The sequence below is a fragment of the Phialemonium atrogriseum genome (assembly GCF_030411735.1).
Source record: "Phialemonium atrogriseum strain 8032-3 unplaced genomic scaffold QBC33scaffold_4, whole genome shotgun sequence".
Classification (NCBI taxonomy): domain Eukaryota; kingdom Fungi; phylum Ascomycota; class Sordariomycetes; order Cephalothecales; family Cephalothecaceae; genus Phialemonium; species Phialemonium atrogriseum.
This window is the reverse complement of record NW_026848141.1, coordinates 1,150,940-1,167,905: the sequence shown is the minus strand read 5'-3', so window position 1 is coordinate 1,167,905 and position 16,966 is coordinate 1,150,940. Positions and strand designations below refer to the sequence as shown.

General features: G+C 55.2%; 8 protein-coding genes across 8 annotated transcripts; 3 read left to right on the top strand and 5 right to left on the bottom strand.

Moving 5' to 3' along the window:
* Nucleotides 1-369: 369 nt before the first annotated feature.
* Nucleotides 370-2,234, bottom strand: QBC33DRAFT_445573 (aspartate kinase; the record flags this gene model as incomplete). The annotated part of the gene is made up of 5 exons (XM_060424337.1): nucleotides 370-467; nucleotides 551-1,472; nucleotides 1,526-1,850; nucleotides 1,987-2,067; nucleotides 2,125-2,234. 5 exons carry the CDS (start codon nucleotides 2,232-2,234, stop codon nucleotides 370-372), a joined length of 1,536 nt encoding a protein of 511 aa, XP_060286849.1.
* An 821-nt stretch (nucleotides 2,235-3,055) lies between these two features.
* QBC33DRAFT_528768 (P-loop containing nucleoside triphosphate hydrolase protein) lies at nucleotides 3,056-6,209 on the bottom strand. The gene has a single exon (XM_060427078.1). It carries the CDS (start codon nucleotides 5,864-5,866, stop codon nucleotides 3,452-3,454), a length of 2,415 nt encoding a protein of 804 aa, XP_060286848.1. The 5' UTR covers nucleotides 5,867-6,209; the 3' UTR covers nucleotides 3,056-3,451.
* Nucleotides 6,210-6,335: 126 nt separating this feature from the next.
* Nucleotides 6,336-8,534, bottom strand: QBC33DRAFT_528765 (DUF618-domain-containing protein). Its single transcript, XM_060427077.1, has 4 exons — nucleotides 8,024-8,534; nucleotides 7,859-7,950; nucleotides 7,530-7,730; nucleotides 6,336-7,475 (listed from the first exon to the last, which is right to left on the bottom strand). The coding sequence occupies exons 1-4, from the start codon at nucleotides 8,119-8,121 to the stop codon at nucleotides 6,610-6,612; spliced, it is 1,257 nt and encodes a 418-aa protein (XP_060286847.1). The 5' UTR covers nucleotides 8,122-8,534; the 3' UTR covers nucleotides 6,336-6,609.
* A 346-nt stretch (nucleotides 8,535-8,880) lies between these two features.
* Nucleotides 8,881-9,687, top strand: QBC33DRAFT_445692 (clathrin light chain; the record flags this gene model as incomplete). Its single annotated transcript, XM_060424340.1, has 3 exons — nucleotides 8,881-8,923; nucleotides 8,979-9,187; nucleotides 9,238-9,687. 3 exons carry the CDS (start codon nucleotides 8,881-8,883, stop codon nucleotides 9,685-9,687), a joined length of 702 nt encoding a protein of 233 aa, XP_060286846.1.
* A 9-nt stretch (nucleotides 9,688-9,696) lies between these two features.
* QBC33DRAFT_567058 (uncharacterized protein) lies at nucleotides 9,697-10,653 on the bottom strand. The gene is made up of 4 exons (XM_060430475.1): nucleotides 10,449-10,653; nucleotides 10,287-10,374; nucleotides 10,170-10,230; nucleotides 9,697-10,111 (listed from the first exon to the last, which is right to left on the bottom strand). Exons 1-4 carry the CDS (start codon nucleotides 10,508-10,510, stop codon nucleotides 10,050-10,052), a joined length of 273 nt encoding a protein of 90 aa, XP_060286845.1. The 5' UTR covers nucleotides 10,511-10,653; the 3' UTR covers nucleotides 9,697-10,049.
* Nucleotides 10,654-10,753: 100 nt separating this feature from the next.
* On the top strand, nucleotides 10,754-13,613 carry QBC33DRAFT_486401 (uncharacterized protein). The gene has a single exon (XM_060425413.1). The coding sequence runs from the start codon at nucleotides 10,879-10,881 to the stop codon at nucleotides 13,444-13,446; it is 2,568 nt and encodes an 855-aa protein (XP_060286844.1). The 5' UTR covers nucleotides 10,754-10,878; the 3' UTR covers nucleotides 13,447-13,613.
* Nucleotides 13,614-15,075, bottom strand: QBC33DRAFT_528755 (t-SNARE). The gene is made up of 3 exons (XM_060427076.1): nucleotides 14,891-15,075; nucleotides 14,230-14,801; nucleotides 13,614-14,162 (listed from the first exon to the last, which is right to left on the bottom strand). The coding sequence occupies exons 1-3, from the start codon at nucleotides 14,911-14,913 to the stop codon at nucleotides 13,660-13,662; spliced, it is 1,098 nt and encodes a 365-aa protein (XP_060286843.1). The 5' UTR covers nucleotides 14,914-15,075; the 3' UTR covers nucleotides 13,614-13,659.
* Nucleotides 15,076-15,358: 283 nt separating this feature from the next.
* On the top strand, nucleotides 15,359-16,887 carry QBC33DRAFT_528750 (calmodulin). The gene is made up of 7 exons (XM_060427075.1): nucleotides 15,359-15,526; nucleotides 15,638-15,694; nucleotides 15,769-15,784; nucleotides 15,953-16,078; nucleotides 16,131-16,201; nucleotides 16,267-16,408; nucleotides 16,473-16,887. Exons 1-7 carry the CDS (start codon nucleotides 15,524-15,526, stop codon nucleotides 16,505-16,507), a joined length of 450 nt encoding a protein of 149 aa, XP_060286842.1. The 5' UTR covers nucleotides 15,359-15,523; the 3' UTR covers nucleotides 16,508-16,887.
* Nucleotides 16,888-16,966: the final 79 nt, after the last annotated feature.

Here is a 16,966-nt window from a genome sequence, read left to right as displayed (position 1 = left end):
ACTGGTCTTCAACAGACGGGCTCTTAGAGTCGTTCCAAACCGTGGTATTGTCAGCTCGGCAGATACAGATCTCTTTCTAGCTTCTATCAACCTGTAGGTAGTTTAAAACCCTGCCCTTCACATGATGATCAACTGGTGTTATTATTCCATGTACCTATATATTTGTATGTATTCTTCTACGAATATATGTATAAAATCATACTGCAATACCCCGCTAGAATGCCCTGTCCCTAGAGGTATTGACACGAAGTAACCAAACCCAAACGATTTCCCTCGCAGACCGGCTCAGCCCTGCTGGGAGATGACAATCTCTATGTTCTTGGAAGCACTTTATGCTGATGCTGAACACCCAGTAACTCCCCCATCCTCTCACTCTAGAAATGTAAAGAGGTGTGTATGCAAGATATTCATTGCCCTCTCAGCGTCCCTCGCATCGATCACACAGGAGATATTTATCTCGCTTGCACCTTTTAAGGGGGTTATAATCAGCAAATCCGCCTTTGACGGTTCAAAGGAACAGCAGAGTTGCCATGTAGAGAGGCATGCTTACCTTGCGATATCATCTCGAGATTCACCCGATATTCTCCGAGGGTGGAGAACATCTTCCCCGCGATTCCGATCATGTTCCTCATCTCGGCGCCGACCAGGCTCAGGATGGCCATGTCGTGGAGGACGCTGACGTCGCCGCAGTCAGCCAGGTCCTTGACGGCGTTGTCAAAGTTGCCGAACTCGGAGTTGGGCGTGTGGACGGCCATCGAGACGTGGACCTCGCTGGTGGAAATCAGGTCGACCGAGACCTGGTGCTGGTTGAGGATGGAGAAGACACGGGCGAAGAAGCCGTGGGCTATCGAACGCTTGTTCGAGTGGATGTTGATGATGGAGATCTTGTCCTTGATCGTCACCGCAGTAGGTCGCTTTGGCTTCTTGCGTAGTGACGGATCTGAGGGTTGCCTCGACCGCTGGATCCGTTGGTCTGGTGCCTGGGCCGGGTCTGGCTTGACGATGGTCCCCTCGCCGCGGGGATTCTTCACGTTCTTGATCCGCGTCGGGATAGGGGGCACCGCCTTGATCACCTGGTCCATCGTCAGGTGGTGGATGACCTCTGAGCCGTAAAAGGTGAGCTCGGCTGCTTCAGAGGGGGTAATGGTCGGAATAAGCCTCGCGGTGGGCACTTTTGTCGGATCTGCGGTGAAGATGCCATCGACCTCCTTCCATATCTGGAGTTCCTCGGCTTTCAGGCCAACGGCAATCAGGGCTGCGCAAAGGTCGGTATAACCGCGGCCTATATCTCCGTCAATGAGGCTCCCCGGTACATTGCCGAAGAACCCGGTGACGACAGGTACGCGGTCCCCGCAGGCCAGCATCTTTTTCCTGAATATAGACGTGGCCTGTTTGTAGAACGCAGCATCCAAGCGTGCTGGTGTTTCGCTGTGGAGAATATCCGATAGGTCGACATATTCAGCATCAACGCCCTGGGACTGGTTAGTAGTCGAAGGAGCAACTCGGAAAGAGAACGGGCACTCACCCTATCCTTGAGCAGGCAGGCCATGAACCTGCAGCTGAGCTTCTCGCCATAGCTGACAACTCGATCCTTTGCCCTCGAATTGATTTCGAGGTTAAACCGTTTCGCAACTTCGAGGTACTCAATGAGTAATTGGCACTCGTTCTGGATCTCGGCCTTTATGGCTGTCTTGAGATCATCATCCCGCACAAAGGAATTGGCAGCAACAATGTGCTCATTACAGATGTCCTGCACGATCACCTTGGCACGCCCGATGAGCTCGTTCTGAGCGCTCTCGTTGCTGGCCGCGGCCGCAATATCTCGTAGCCTGTCGAACACCTCAAGTAACCTAGAGGAGTCGTCAGTCCTGTGATGAGAAATATCGGGCGAGCACCAACGGCTGTAGGTATAACTCAACCGACACGGTGAAGTTCGGACGGCGGGAAACAGGCAACAAAAAGAAGGAAGTGGTGAGTCCCACTTACCGGCTCGTGGTTCCGGTCACTTTCTTGCCCGTACTCCTGGCTGAACAGACGACAACGACCTTGTGCTGCGCAAGATATGGCCTGCGTACTCGTGTGAGTCAGGGGTTCTCCAAGGTTCAGCAACGAAGGGGGCCGTACCGAATAATACCATCCGCAATTTTGTCGGGGAACTTTCCAACGCTGGTACCGCCAAACTTCTGGATAATCCAGCCACTCGGGCTGGTGTTTTGTAACGGCTTCTCCGTCATGATGACTCAGAGCCTCACTCGAGGCAGAGTTTCCCCAAAAGAAAGAAATGTGAAGAGGGTAGAGTTAAATGCCCGGGTTTTGAGCTAGGAGAGACAACTGCGGTCAGAAAAAAAACCAAATAAGGCTCATATATAGGTAGGTAAATACAAGGCCTGGAAGCCCTCAAGGTATATCGTTGTTTCGTGAGTCAGGGAGGAGGTATGCTCGAAGTACTGGGGGTTGAGGGGCACTTAAGGACTTGTAGGATGGCAAGCCCCCAGACAGCAGAGCCGAAATTAAGAGGAATACATGCAAGGTCAGACAGGCAGCCCCATAGACTATTTTAAGGAACTTCAGCCTTGAATAGGTAAGTCGTGATACGCTCTTCACAAATTGGGGGGTGGGATACGTGGGCAGTATGCAGTTGTCCATTCATCCCACTTTTAAGGTACCCTGGGTCCCAATTCCCTCAATCGGATGAGGGGTTCAAAACTTTTCTTTTCTCTTTTTTTTTGCCGTTTTTCGGGCGAGCATGGTGGGGCATCATCCCGCATGCGGTCTAGTGGGGTCGGCTCCGTGGTGACTTTTGGCAATTTGGCGGCCCGTTGACAACATGGGGGGGCCAGACCGGCAGCCAATGACCGCTTCACCCTCACTCCGTCCATGGCCGGTCTGAATTCCCCCCGACTTTGCTCCCCACGCGGCTCCAACCTATGGCACGTAGGCATGTACGCATGTAAGGTCATAAGCTTGACATATCGCACAAGTCTTAGCTGGACGATGCTCCTTTGACGTAATACTTGATCTGCGGAGCGCCTTGGCGTTGGAGCTTTTTTTTTTGGTGGGGGGGAACACTTCAAAAGTGTACATAACCTGTATTACTAGGTATCTAACATTATAGATGTCTTCGCCGCCGTGGGCCCTCGATGGGGGCGTGTTGGTAAACCCGTCAAATGCGGTGACCGTCTGTCCTGTATAACTCCCTTCCTTTTCCTGTCACCCTGGTCGAGTGGAGTGTCCCTTTTTTGCCCCTGTTCTAATGTATAGGTAAATACACGGTGTTCGACTCTGACTCAACAAACACCACGAGCCTGCCTCCTTCGCGGGATGAGTCTCACCGGACTCTTTGTAGAGGGGAGGCGGGATAGCGCAGCAGTAGAAAACCGCCACTCCGAGTTCGAATGCAACCCAAGTTTGCACATGATAGGATCTGAGACCCAGAGGTGAGTTGCTCCCCTTACTCCTGGTTATTCTTCTTCTCCAGCTCCGGCCCCGGCTCCGACTCCAGCTCGTCACCGTCGTTATCCTCCTCCAGCTCCTCCTCGATCACCTCGGCTTCCGTGACATGGGGTCGAAGGTCACTTGGGATATCGCCGCCGCTCATCTGCCATTCCATGAGCTTGCTGAAGGCGCTGTCCTTGTTCGCGCTCAGTTCGGTGTAGCTCCCAATCTCGGCCACAGTGCCCCCGCTCGACAGGACGATGATCTTGTCCGAGCGCTTGATGGTCGACAGCCGATGGGCGATGGAGATGGTCGTTCTCCGCCCCTTCAGGAGCTCCGCCAATGCCGCGTTGACCAGCGTTTCCGACTCGGCGTCGAGGGCCGATGTGGCCTCGTCGAGGATGAGGATGTCCGGATCCATGAGAAGGGCTCGTGCGATAGCAATGCGTTGTTTCTGGCCGCCTGACAGCTGGGCGCCCCTTGCGCCGACCTGGGTCTCTAGCCCCTCGGGGAAGTCGCTGATGAATCCGCAGTTCGCTTTCTGAGCGGCCGTGATGATATCAAACCTACTCGCCTGGGGTCTGCCGTACGCGATGTTCTCGGCAATGGTACCCGAGAACAACACAGGCTCCTGAGCAACCATCCCGATCCGTCGCCTTAGAGACTTCACGTTCATCTTGGTAACGTCAACGCCGTTGATAGTGACAGTTCCTGAGGTCGGGTTGTAGAAGCGGAGCAGAAGCCCGGCAACAGTCGACTTCCCTCCGCCCGACGGACCAACTATGCAAACATTGCTGCCTGAAGGGATCTCGCAGTCGAGCCCGTTGAATATCGTGACTGCTGGGCGCGTCGGGTACGCGAAGGTGACATCCGAGAACTTGATCGGTCCCTTAGCAGACGTAACTTTCAATCCCACCGTTGACGGGATAACCGGTTGCCTGTCCTGAAGCTCGAAGAGCCGACTGGCAGCTCCGACACCTTTCATGAGCTCCGAATAGAAACCGCTGACGCCGAACAAGCTCGAGCCCGCGAAAACGGTATACATCATAAAGGATGTGAGATCGCCAAGGGTCATGACGCCTGATCGGACTTGTTGTCCGCCAACCATCAGCATGGCTAGGATCGTCATATTTCCAGCCCAGCTAGTGGACGCGAAGAAGGTCCCGGAGATGATAGACTCTCTGCGGCCCAGGGCAAAAATCTTCCGAACTTGGCGGTTATACCGGTGGATTTCCTGTATCTCACCGCAAAACGCCTGGCTCGTCTTGACATTGCCCAGACGCTCTTCCGCGATCTTCATCAGAGAGCCAACGTTCTTCTGGATTTGGCGACTCACGTTCCTGATGGTTCGGCCGTAGAAGACTGCGCCAAGTGCAATCGGAGGCACCATGATCAGGATGATGGACGTGAGCTTCGGGCTCAGCCATGCCATGGCTGCAAAGCCCGCAGCTCCGCTGACGAGCGACCGTAGGCCGTCCGAGACGTTCTGAGTGATGCTCTTGCCGACCACAACGGTATCCGAGTTCAATCGGGAGATCAGATCGCCAACCCGGTTGGCGTCAAAGAACTCGGCATCCTGCACATACGTTCGACGGTACAACTGCGTCCGCAATCTTGCCACGACTCTTTCGCCGACGATTCTTAGCAGGATGATCCTTCCGAAGTTGGCGCAGGCCGCCACAGACAAGAGGCAGCCCAGTCCGATGAAGAATTGATTCAGCGTCAGACCAAACAGCGTCGCCTCTTCGTCGGGTCCTTTCGTGGAGAGATCCAGGATTCGTCCCACCGAGAACGGGATCGACATGGTAACGCTAGACGAGATGAGCAGCAGGACGAAGGCGACTACGAGAGCCTTGACCTCGGGCCGGGCAATCTTGATGAGGCGCCACACCTCGCCGAAGCTCGCTTTGCTGTCCTGCCCTTTGCCTTCCTTCGAGAGCCGCGCTCTCATGTTGACGTGCGCGGCCCTGTCCGCCTTCTCGCTTCTTTGGAAGCCGAGCTGGCTGAGCTCGTCCGGCGCCTTTCCATCTTCTGCCTTGACCTCCTCAACGGCTGCATTGTCCTCCCTAGAAGCCACAGGCTTGTCGCTATCCTTTGCTTCCTGTCGAGCGTCGCGTGTCGTGGCGAATCGGCGCAAGATAGAGATGGGGGGGCTCCAGTTCGAGCCAGCTTGCGCTCCGAGTCCTCCTTCGCGGAACGTCGAGCGCAGGCCGGCAGACACCGGTCGTGAGGTCACAGGCTGGGTTGGGCCTCCGCGGATAGACGACGAGAATCGAAGGGATCCGACAGGATGTTGTGACCGGAATCCGAGAGCTGGCGGTGCTGTGGAGGCCCTGAGCGGTCGAACCGAAGCTTCATGAGAAGGTTTTGCTGAGCCGCAGAGTGCGCGCGACGGGAGCAGCAGCGCGCGATGGGCTGACCGCAAAACCATGCTGACTGGATGGTTCGGTCAGGGAGCTGTAGCGCTCATCTTTCGGGAGCTTGATGTTGCACGCGATGTTATCGGCTGTTCATTTCCGTGCTGAGGGAAGTTGGTTGATCGGAGAAGAAAGTGAAGAGGTCCGATCTGACCCCTGTCCAACAATTTTAGATCGCCGGGTAGCGGCATTTCGTCATCCACCCAGAGCCGAGCCGCCCTGCAAATGCATTACAAAATCCCTACCAACCTCTACCTAGCCACCTCAGGTTCTCTGTCTCGGCCTCGGCTCCGAGGTAGGTCTTACGGAGGTTACTCCTGTGAGTGAACTGTTACAGCTGGAGGATCGAGGCCATTATGTAGGAGCATTTTGCAGAATGACCGGTAACTACGGAGTAGGAGGACGGCCTGACAGGCGAGCAGGAGCGATATCGGCTTTACTCTCTAAAAAGCATTGGTACATCGGGGCACAATGTTGTCTCCAAGCATCTCGTGTCATTCCACTCTCGTACTCTTTCTTATATGCAAAAAGTTGTCGGTCTGCTTATGGACTGATTGGATTCCTACTACAATGGCCACTGGGTTCGAGGTACAGTACAATGAAGTAGCAAAAGGAACACACACGGAGGGACCACCGGTCGGCGTCTCACTAAAAAGGGTAAAACCAAATAGGGCATGAAAAAACAACCAAGTACGCATCGGCAAGTGAGCCGCTGGGTCTTAAGCAAGAAGTCAGAACCTAGTCCCTCTCTCCGAACTCAGGAGCCACTGCCATCCTTGCGAAGAATCTCGGCCACTTCGTCGTCTATCCCGTCATCACCACCAAGGTCCGGGAACTCCTCTCTAGAATCGACTCTTCGCCGCTTGTTCGACCCATTCAGCGCGACCGGGACGGCTTGATATTGAGACGCGAGGTTCGAAAGCATCTCGATCCCAGGAGCCGACGACGGGAAGGTGGGTTGCTGGTGGCGGTCCTGAGGAGTGTGCGAGTAAGGAGGCGGGGGAGGAGACTGATGCTGCCCGTTCTCCGAATGGGCAGGAGGATAATTATCATAGAAGTCATGATCATCCTGCGCAGGGGGTGGTGTCAGGGCCTCCACTTCGGGTCGGTCAATCTCGGCTCCTGGGCTCGCGGACGGGCCCTCGCCTGGAGATTGGGCCTCCTCGTTAGTGGACAAGTTGCGCATAATGGCCAGCTCGACTTCGTGTTTCTTATCCTCGATGATGGTCTTGCGGATCGCCAGGTCTTTCTGCTGCTTCTCGTCTGCTTCCATAGTCTGGCGATTCGTGTCTAGGATCTTCTCTAAAGCAGCGACTAGCGCTTTGCGGGCCTTGACAGACTCCGCTACGGCGCTCTCCGCGTTCGCAAGGTGCCTCAACAGCCCGTTCAGCCGGGCGGCGTAGACCGGGGCGGCCGGAAGCGGGGTGGTGGACTCCATGAGCTTCTCGTACTCGGTATTGGCGGTGCTCAAGGAGCTCTTTACTGGGAGAAGCTGCTTTGAGACAGCTTGCTGGGGAGCGACTAGGTCTTTAAGCTCGGGAGGGAAAGCTAGAGCCGACGACGACCCGAAGATTGAGCCTCCAAACCCAGTGCTCTTGGCGGTGCCACGCGCCTTGTCCAAATCTAAGCGGGGATGTCAGCGAGAAACGTCAGGGGTCGGGGAGACGAGCATCCTACCGTCCATTCGCGCTTCCACCGCGGCCTGAATTGGCTGTTCGAATATGTTGCGCTCTCTCCAGACATCGACCACTCGTCGAAGCTTATTCTGGACTTCCGCAGTCGCGCCCTTGTAAGCAGTGGCCGTAGCCTCGGCGATGACAGGTGAGAAGGCAACAAGAAACTCTTCTTTGTGACGGGCCTTGGATTGCTGGGTCACCTCTGTCAGGGAGCAACATATTAGCATCGATACTAGCAGCTCGAAGTCGAGCCGGCTGGCGAGATGAACTGCGGTGGACGCCATGTTTGGGGCAGTCCTAGTCCGTGGGCTCGAGTTTGCCAAAACTCACCATTTGCAAGGTAGATCAGATTGAGCCGCTTGGGGCTGGGGGAGTCTTTAAGTCTCTGTAGCCACAGCTGGACGGTGCTGTCTGCATGTCGGCTGCGCCAGGAAGGGTCAGGAAGGGTCAGCGCATGATGGGGTCAAACGGAGCTTGTTGCGTGTTTGTACTTACCGATGGAACATAATCCATTGAGCTGCAGTTGCAATGCTGTCGTGGCTTTCATTGAGTGCCGACAGCTTTGCCAGCACGGCGTCGGGACTGTAAGACATGGTGAGAGATCAATGCGCAATAATGGTCCTAAGAGCTGCTCTGGGTTGACGCCTTTATTGGCAACGGGAATTTTGGGGTGATAAAGCGAGAGAGGATGAGGTCCCTGGATGCTGGATGCTGGATACTGGCTGCTGGATACTGGCTGCTGGATGTGGGATGCTGGCCGCTGGCCGCTGGCTGCTTATAGGATGATGGATAAGATGGTGTTGTTCAAGCTCAGAGCTCCACTACGTGACAACGAGTTCTGGCTCTCGCCTTACTGAAGAGAACGGAATTGGCGTTGGCCTCCCAAGTGCAGTCTATCAATCTTGCATTCAGGTGCGCCAGTACGGATCCAGCTTGGAATAACACCTCATCTGAAACCCGAATTCCGCCTCTTGATGGAGTACCTTTGAAGAGCAGTTGTGATGGGAAATTGAGGAAGCGAGAGTTTAAGAAGCTCCGAAGTTTAACAGCATCTCAGTTGCCCATAGCGACTATGCAATAAAATAGAACACGCTAGACCCTTTATAGATTAGTCGAACCCGTTAGCTCAGCATCTCCGTCAATTCACCTCGATATTTGAATATCTGTCTGAGGCTGCAGCCGCAAGCTGGCAAGGTGTAGGTAATCAGAACAACTTCATCAGCCTTGTATCCTCCTTGATCCGCCGCCCGACTAACTCAACCGTACAAAACGCCGATTTTCGCCATCCTTTCCTTCGGCTCTTCCGCTGTCCCTGTCAGACCATATCCGTTCTGTCTGATCAACCCGACACGATGGCGGATAGATTCCCCTCGCTGGAGGAATTCGATTCCGGTGGTAAGCCAACTGCGACCCAAGTCGCTACGTTTAGGCTTCTAACATCACCCTCCAGCCCAGACCGATATCAAAGTCGCCTCGGACAATCCATCTGCGGGCGATTTCCTAGCGCGAGAGAAAGCCATACTCGGGGACGATGCCAATCAGTTCGCTGCATACGCTGAAGATGGAGAGGGCGACGACGATCTTCTTGGAGGTGGCGACGGCGCGAACGCCGGTAGCACCTTCGAGAACCAGTTCCCAGATATCATGAATCAGAATGAGGTATGATGATTCCCCGCCAGTCTTCCAATGATTCTCTAACCTTGGATCAGGCCGTTGCCCCCGGTGGTGCCATCACCGGCCCGTCAGTCAGCTACAACTCCGGCTATGGAGCCTACACCGAGGAGGAGGAGGAGCCCGAGGTGATCAAGAACTGGCGCGAGAAGCGGGACGCCCAGATCGCGAAGCGGGCTGAGCAGTTCGCGACCCAGCGACAAGAGACCGTGCAGGAGGCCCGACAGAACATCGACGACTTCTACGAGAACTACAACAACAAGAAGGAGAAAGGTATTGCCCAGACTCGCAAGGAGGCCGAGCAGTTCCTTGCCAGCCGTGAGGATGTCACCTCTGGAGGCACGAGCTGGGAGCGAATTGCCAAGTTGGTCGACGTGAGTGGGAAGGGAACCAAGGGTGGTGCGGCCGGTTCTGGAAAGGAGCGCTTCCGCGAGCTCCTCGTGAGCTTGCGGAAGGATGAGAAGGCGCCTGGCGCAGAGGGTTATTAAATTCGTCGAAGGGGCGATGCCGCGAATCCCGAACGAGAAGACCCAACCCTACCCCGTGCTGCCATATCGGCAATGGCAACTGCACTATCCTCTGTACTTTAGTAAATGCACCGTTGCTCCGGACGAACTGGCATGCGGTAACCAAGGCGTCAAAACTAATTCAATTCCCTTTTTTCCTTCAGCATCGCGTAGCGCCGTGTTTCAAAGTCGGGATAAAAGCTGGTGGATAGCTCTCAGGTTCACAGCGAAGGTTGAACAGCAGCAGCCTTTCACGCATCTATTGGCTTCACCTTATAAACATACAGCCTGCGTTCCTTGTCTACTCTTCTCAAATCCCAAATCCCAGTTGTCTCCAGATTCCCTTAGTCCTTGCCGAACCATGTGTTGTAGCCCAGGGTCTTGCGGCCCATGACGTACATGCAGCCTGTGGAAGAAGACCGTAAGTAATATGAATCAGGAGCTACGGGATTATTGAGACGTACTTCCGAAGGTTCCCCACATGACCACGAGGAAGGGAGTCAACAGGACGTTGCTTCGGGGGTTCTGCGATGTGTTGTCAGCCCAGCCATCCTGGAATTTGGGAACTTCCCCCAACTCACGATCCTCCAGATACGGGTGTGAGCCCGGTAAGCCGCCTGGTAGGCGCGCTGGTGCTCAGGCACCTTGTTGGGGGCGTTGATGAAGCCACTGCAAGAGACTCCGTTAGCCATGCTCGACATCATACGATCTGCTCTGTTTCCCATTGACGGCTATCGGGGTACGCGGTGTTGGAGAAATTGGTTTGCGGGTGCTGCAGAGGGGTTTCGGGCAAGACATACGACATCGTGATGAGCTTTGGAGTTGAGAGGCGTCGAGGTTGCGTGGTTCAAAGTCTGCGGTTCAATGGTTGACGGAGCTCACTTCAAACCTGTCGGCTCTTCGCTTAAGACTGACTGGTGGTGAGGTTGATTACACGGCGATGATTGGCCAATGGTGCAGGCTACTGACTAAGCGGGCGGGTGGAGCCAGTTACTTTTTAAGATGGACTTCGAATTGTTGTTCAAGATATCTCTTTCTCTTTCTCTGTGAGAACGCCGGTTCCCGACCACCACAGCATGCTATTCTCAGCAATGACCCTGGACTTCTGGCAAGATCCAATGCAATGAACGGGATATTGCAGCATCTAGCACGGCCGGCGGCCCATCCACAGCTATGCGACTGGTGTATCGAAATCTTCGACAGGTAAATCGGTACGCCCACCAAGGGTTTCGCACCTGCAGTCGCTTGCAACTCGTCAACTATTCTCTCCAGTCACCCAAATCGACGAATATCCCTGCCCGAAACCTTGTACACTTCCGGTCGATTGTATCATCCGCCGCTGTGGTGGTAGACCGCAACGAAACCCGAGAGCTCGACCACCTTGATCATCTGTTGGAGGAGTTCTTGGAAAGGTCCCCAGAAATCGAACCCCTCGACGACGAGGACACACGCGTATCGCCCTCGTTATATCTCGAAGATGGCACCAAGAGATCTATGTCCCTGCCAGGGGAGCCAAGTGCCAGACTTGGGGGGCTTGGAAAGTGGCATTCCCTGGCCCGCGATCACCAGCGGTTGCTGTTCGAGTCCGATGTCGCATCCGATAACACCAAGTCGTTCCGTCTCATTGACGACCCAGAAAACGAGAACGATGTTGAGCTGTGGAATTGCATCCTCGCCTTCCGCTATCGTCGCGATGGCCCCGGGGGCGTTGCCATGGTTTTTAGGGGCCTCCAAATGAGACGGACCCTCCGTGACGTCGAGGGAGATGGGTCGACGGATTTCTGGCAGACGATCCTGAACGTGGCTCTCCATGACGAGGTGCTGCTAGAGGGTGTATGGGAATATGCCGAGTGGCTGCACCAGGCGCATGGTGTTCGCTGGCCAAGGTTATACCAAACGGTGATCGCATCTTTTGTATCCCGTCGGCAGGAGAAAGAAGCCCTTCGCTGGCACCTTCGCTTGAGCCCGAATTTTGGTCTGGAGGCGCCCAGTTTTGCCAGGATGCTCCAGCGATTCATCAGGGACCCTGATCCCGTTATCCAAGATACTCTCAAGGGCCTCTACCGTCTCAGCATTCACCGTCGACTCTACGACAGCTTGGTGCCGTATCTTTACGCCCAGGGGACACAGTCTATTGCGCGTACATGGCGCAAGTTCCTGCTTTACCACAATGACGTCCCCTCTTCGTTGGCCGCAAGGCCTTTCTTGAGGTTCTTGGCAGGCTACTTTCCACGAGACCCTATGGTTCGAACGGAATTTCTTGCTGCCGGAATAAAGGAGCCCGCCGAGTATAACAGCGATATACCCGGAAATGATGTTGTTGCGGACAAATCCTTTAGCCACCTTGTAAACAAGGTGCGTGGCCGGAGGTTCGGCATTCAAGAAAAGACGTACAATGATGCGCTGGGGGCCAGGTGGTTCGCCAGCTCATGGATATCCCTTGACATGGCAGTTGAGGTTGTCCGGATCCTAGGGGTTGATCGGATCGGGCCGCTCTCTCTGCAGTCTATCGCTCTGCGAGAGCGGTCTTCGGATCGGATTCTCCACCGACTAGACCAGTTGGAGACGTTCAACATCAGCATCGGTACATCCAGCTATGCAAAGGCCATCAGACATTTTGCCGCTGTTGACGACTACGAGGCGCTAACGGACCTGCTACGATCCGACGTGCACCCTGACGTTTTCGACGACCTGAATATCCAGCAACTGATCCTCGGTTCCGCTGTCATGCTCGGCGACTGGAAGAAGTATCGGCTGATATTAGCAGTCAGGCTTGCTGTCTCTCTGGACTCGGTCGCCCTAGCGTCGAACGCCGTGCTCTCTGCATGCTTGGGGAGTGGTAACAAACAAATGACGCTAAGGGTTCTTGAAGACATGAACTCGAGAGGCGTGCAGGTCTTTCCGTCGACGAGTAACGCCATCTCGATGCACATCATCAGGGACGTATCACCTCACGCACAGATGGGTGATCGGCCCCCCCTGGATTTGCCGTTCTACGTGGCCATATGTCGCCGGATCATGGCCATGAGATTTCCTCTCGCAACACGGGCATTGCAGACCATTCTTTTCAGGCTCGCACGAGAAGGACACACAGACGACCTCGAGCGCCTGTCGTTAGAGATATTGCAACGATACCACTCTTTTCAAACCTCGGAGCGGGCGACACTGAACGTCCACAAGTTCGACGTGCCGGACATACTGAAGAAGGAGTCGCATTACCGGAGTTTCCAGATGATCCCTCGCGACCTAAGCCTGTTTCACGAGCTGCATCCAATCCAGCTCATCTTCAACAAGAAACTTCAGCACTGCATAATCCGCTGTGGCTTCGCGCGTTCGACCTTGTATCGCCACCGCTATGCCACGGCGAGCCTGACGGATCCGACGCAGCCCGTCGACTTCGCATTCGCGCGGGGGATCAGGCTCGTGGCTCTATGGAAGGAGAGGGGCGTCTCCGTCGACATCCGGGCGCTCCGCAAGGTCGTCCAGCTCCGCCTGGCCGATCTGTATGGGGCCGATTGGTCCGCGAACCAACGCCTGAGGTCCGCGGTCCGGGGAAACCGGCTGACTCTGGAGGAGGCAAAGTCTCTCTGCGACGAGGCCTGGGGCTCCGAGATCCTTCCGCCGATCCCCGAGTTGAGAGAGGCGGTTAGGAAGCTGGGCAGGGCGCGGACGGAGCAGTGGTCCGCATTCATCAATAAGAAGGCCCAGCAGTCACGAGACGAGAATAATGAATGTAGATAAAAATAATCATACCCGCCTCGATGACAGTTGCATATAGAGCCGCTACTCGAACATATATATGTATATATAATATGAGTCCTACGTCCATAGCCGGACAAGTTCGCTCCCAAAAAACAAATATCTGTACACGGATCCAGGATATGACATGCTCAGGCTTAAGATAACAAAGCCTTATAGTATCTAGCCTGGTTGCTGCCGAGACTGCACAGCACCTTATTCGATGTCGTCGCCGCCGCCGCCGCCGCCGCCTCCGCTGTTGCGGCTGCTCTTCTTCGGCTTGATGACCAGCAATATTATCATGCCGGCAATGATAAGTATGAGCAAGAGGATGATCTTCCTCTTGGTCGTCTTCTTCTGGTATCCGGACGCGATCACGAGCTCCTTCTCGGCCCCCTTGACGTCGGTCGCCATGCGCTCGACGTTGTAGTCTATCCTGTCCAGCATGGTCCCCTGGTCTATCACCATCGTCTGCAGGTCGCGGAACAGATCCGAGAGCTCGATGATGCTCTGGGCGATGTCCTCGATTTCCCGCTCGCGCTGCAGGATGGCGGCGTCGTTTGAGTGGAGGAGCTTCTGGTGGGAGGTGGCCTGCAAGGTGGACTGCGAGAACGACCGGTCCGCGTCGGATTCCAGCAACGAGGGGTCGGTATATCCCCCGACGGTGGGAGTGGGAGCCCGCTCGGCAGGGCTGGATATACCACCCATGCCCCTCAATTCTGGTGATTTGACAGTCAGCACTAACCCGTTGAGAAGCCAGAGAGGGTACCATTTGCATCAACTCACTCTTTAGATAGGCGCTCTGCTTCTTCCGGAACCCCGCGCTTGCCTCCTGCACCCTCGTGGCCAGGCTGATCTGGATATTCTTCGCCATGGTCTCCTCCCCCTTGCTCATCTCGCCCTGGCTCTTGCCGTCGCGCACCATCTGCTCGACCCGCTGGATGCACCGGTGGCAGTCGTGGAAGCCCTTTGTGATCTGCTGCGTCAGCAGCTCGATCTCGCCCTCCTCGGCCCTCTTGGTCTCCTCGTCGTCGAACCCGGGCAGCACGTGCTTCTGGTGCAGGCGCTCGAGCTTCTGGCCCTTGCTGGCGATGTCGGCGAGGATGTCGGTCACCTCGTCCGTGATGTCAGCCCACCGCGGCGGCAGCAGGTCCATCTCGATCACGGCGTCGCCGTCGTCGATGTCGTACGCCCCCTGCGACAGGAGGCCGCGCCGGTCTTCGTCGGCAGAGAAGAGCACGCCGCCTGGGTTGACTCCTCCTCCGCCGCCGCCGAAGCGGTCGCTGGTGGAACTCGACGGTCCATACCGGGTGCGCTGTGTCGGGTGGTGCGCGTACGACTGCCGGTATGAGATATAGCTGAGAGGCGGAGAGCTGTTAACAGAGGACAGGGGTCTTGGGGTTGAAGTTGGCCGGCTGGCATGTGATGGTGGTGTAAGTGTCCTTACAGATTCGTGCGGTCTCGCCACATGGCGGACGCAGGGAAAGGGGAGGAACTCTCCCTTCAGACAGGGCGCGAGTGGTCTGTTTTGTGTAGTCGGTGGTCCTGCCGTGGATCGATTGGTGAAGGTTCACATGGCATCGCATGAAGTCTCGCAAGGCCGGTTTTCGCAACTGTCGAACGAATGGACACAATTGCAGGAATGAGGCTGAGCGAGAGGTTGGAGCTACTGTGGAGGCTGTAGCTAGCCTCCCTGGCCTGTTCTGACAGGTGTTGCCAGGTGAGTGGAGTCAGCCACCAGCTCCTATGGGCAGTCGATGCCCTTTGTTACGGAGTACATCCCCCTGCAATTTCCACTCACAGTTTGCAGTAATACAGGGGCCGGCCCAGTGTACCTACCTTAACTAGGCGCCCTCCCCGAGTCTTGACCCTTATAAACTTAATTGGGAGCTTTTCTGTCTGACAGCATCCAACACTTTCCCCTCCATCCAAAAAAATACCGAGGACGCATCTCACCACTTCTTAACTCTCGGCTGGAAATTGTGCCCTCAGACAATAATTTGATCGCAACATCCCTCCCCACGCTTTTCTACTCCCCAAGAGTTTGCTTCGAGCTTAGCTCAACGTCGTCGCTGTCATCATGGTTTGTCCACCGCCCATCTTTCTCCTATCCTGGAGAATAACCCCGCGGCTGAGAGGGGCAGCAAAGTAAAACCAGGAGGATTAGGTTCACTGACAATGGGCTATGCAACAGGCCGATTCCCTCACCGAGGAGCAGGTTTCCGAGTTCAAGGAGGCATTCTCTCTGTTTGTAAGCTGCGCCCACCCAGCATGACTGCCCAGGCGGCCGCCAAATACAATACTAATAACACATGTGTTGGGCAGGATAAAGATGGCGATGGTTAGTTTCCAGCTGCTCCTTCCCGACTTTCGCAACCCCAAGCCCATCATAGCATCCTGAAGCTGCAATGCGACGCGACAAGAGTTTCGTCTAGCCAGTCCCAGCAGCAGATGCTCGCGCGCCACACCGCATCAACAACAACAAAAAAAATGCTAACTCGTGGTCAAGGACAAATCACCACCAAGGAGCTGGGCACGGTGATGCGATCCCTGGGGCAGAACCCGTCCGAGTCCGAGCTGCAGGACATGATCAACGAGGTCGACGCTGATAACAACGGCACTATTGACTTCCCAGGTGCGTCCACTTCCTATATGCCTGGCCTATTTCGAGTTCTAATACCCACCAGAGTTTCTCACGATGATGGCCCGGAAGATGAAGGACACGGACTCCGAGGAGGAGATCCGTGAAGCGTTCAAGGTCCGATATGCTGCCAGCCCGCCGAAGATCCCAGGATTGAACTAGATGGGCTTACATGCTTACAGGTCTTTGATCGTGATAACAATGGCTTCATATCCGCTGCCGAGCTGCGCCATGTCATGACTTCCATCGGCGAAAAGCTGACGGACGAAGAAGTCGACGAGATGATCCGAGAGGCGGACCAAGATGGCGACGGCCGGATTGACTGTTAGTTCTGCACTGCTGTTATCGGGTCGCATGATTCCAGTCTTAGCTAACCTGCCTGTGATAGACAACGAGTTCGTTCAGCTCATGATGCAGAAATAGATTAATGATCCTTAGCCCAACACTCTCACGCCGCTCATGCCACGGCAACTAACCGGCCCTTCCCCTCTCGGATTTTACTTGTTCTCCTGTTCTGGATGGATTCCAAACGTGTCCCCTAAAGGGACCCGGCGTCGACCCTAGGGGAGACGTCGAGCGATTCTCTTGAAGTTGGCCATGGATCATGGAGGATTGGGAAGGAGACTGGAGGTGACGGATCTGGCTGGCCGGGCTTTGCTTTGCATTTCTCGCCCAACAAGCGTGTCTATTGCTATCATTCTCCTCACTACCTCAACCGGCCGAGCTTTTGATAGTATTTTCTGTCGAGAATAGGTACAGCATGTTCTTCGACTCGCCACTAATTCGCATACGTGATTATTAAAGCGATCTCCTGGTAGATCCAGGAACGATGCAGGTCGATTGTGGCAGTGCTCTCTAGCTCCTTCCCTACAAAGCTTGGTC

Coding starts and splice junctions, on each gene's coding strand:
- QBC33DRAFT_528750 (XM_060427075.1), top strand. Junction 16,202..16,266: donor AGATCCGTGAAGCGTTCAAG/GTCCGATATGCT, acceptor ACATGCTTACAG/GTCTTTGATCGTGATAACAA. Junction 16,409..16,472: donor TGGCGACGGCCGGATTGACT/GTTAGTTCTGCA, acceptor TGCCTGTGATAG/ACAACGAGTTCGTTCAGCTC.
- QBC33DRAFT_486401 (XM_060425413.1), top strand. CDS start 10,879: ATGCGACTGGTGTATCGAAATCTTCGACAGGTAAATCGGTACGCCCAC.
- QBC33DRAFT_528768 (XM_060427078.1), bottom strand. CDS start 5,866: ATGGTTTTGCGGTCAGCCCATCGCGCGCTGCTGCTCCCGTCGCGCGCA.
- QBC33DRAFT_528765 (XM_060427077.1), bottom strand. CDS start 8,121: ATGTCTTACAGTCCCGACGCCGTGCTGGCAAAGCTGTCGGCACTCAAT. Junction 7,731..7,858: donor TCTGATCTACCTTGCAAATG/GTGAGTTTTGGC, acceptor GCTCCCTGACAG/AGGTGACCCAGCAATCCAAG. Junction 7,476..7,529: donor GGTGGAAGCGCGAATGGACG/GTAGGATGCTCG, acceptor ATCCCCGCTTAG/ATTTGGACAAGGCGCGTGGC.
- QBC33DRAFT_567058 (XM_060430475.1), bottom strand. CDS start 10,510: ATGTCGTATGTCTTGCCCGAAACCCCTCTGCAGCACCCGCAAACCAAT. Junction 10,231..10,286: donor ACACCCGTATCTGGAGGATC/GTGAGTTGGGGG, acceptor AACACATCGCAG/AACCCCCGAAGCAACGTCCT. Junction 10,112..10,169: donor CATGTGGGGAACCTTCGGAA/GTACGTCTCAAT, acceptor CTTCTTCCACAG/GCTGCATGTACGTCATGGGC.
- QBC33DRAFT_528755 (XM_060427076.1), bottom strand. CDS start 14,913: ATGTGGCGAGACCGCACGAATCT. Junction 14,802..14,890: donor TGGCGAGACCGCACGAATCT/GTAAGGACACTT, acceptor TCCGCCTCTCAG/CTATATCTCATACCGGCAGT. Junction 14,163..14,229: donor GCAGAGCGCCTATCTAAAGA/GTGAGTTGATGC, acceptor TCAAATCACCAG/AATTGAGGGGCATGGGTGGT.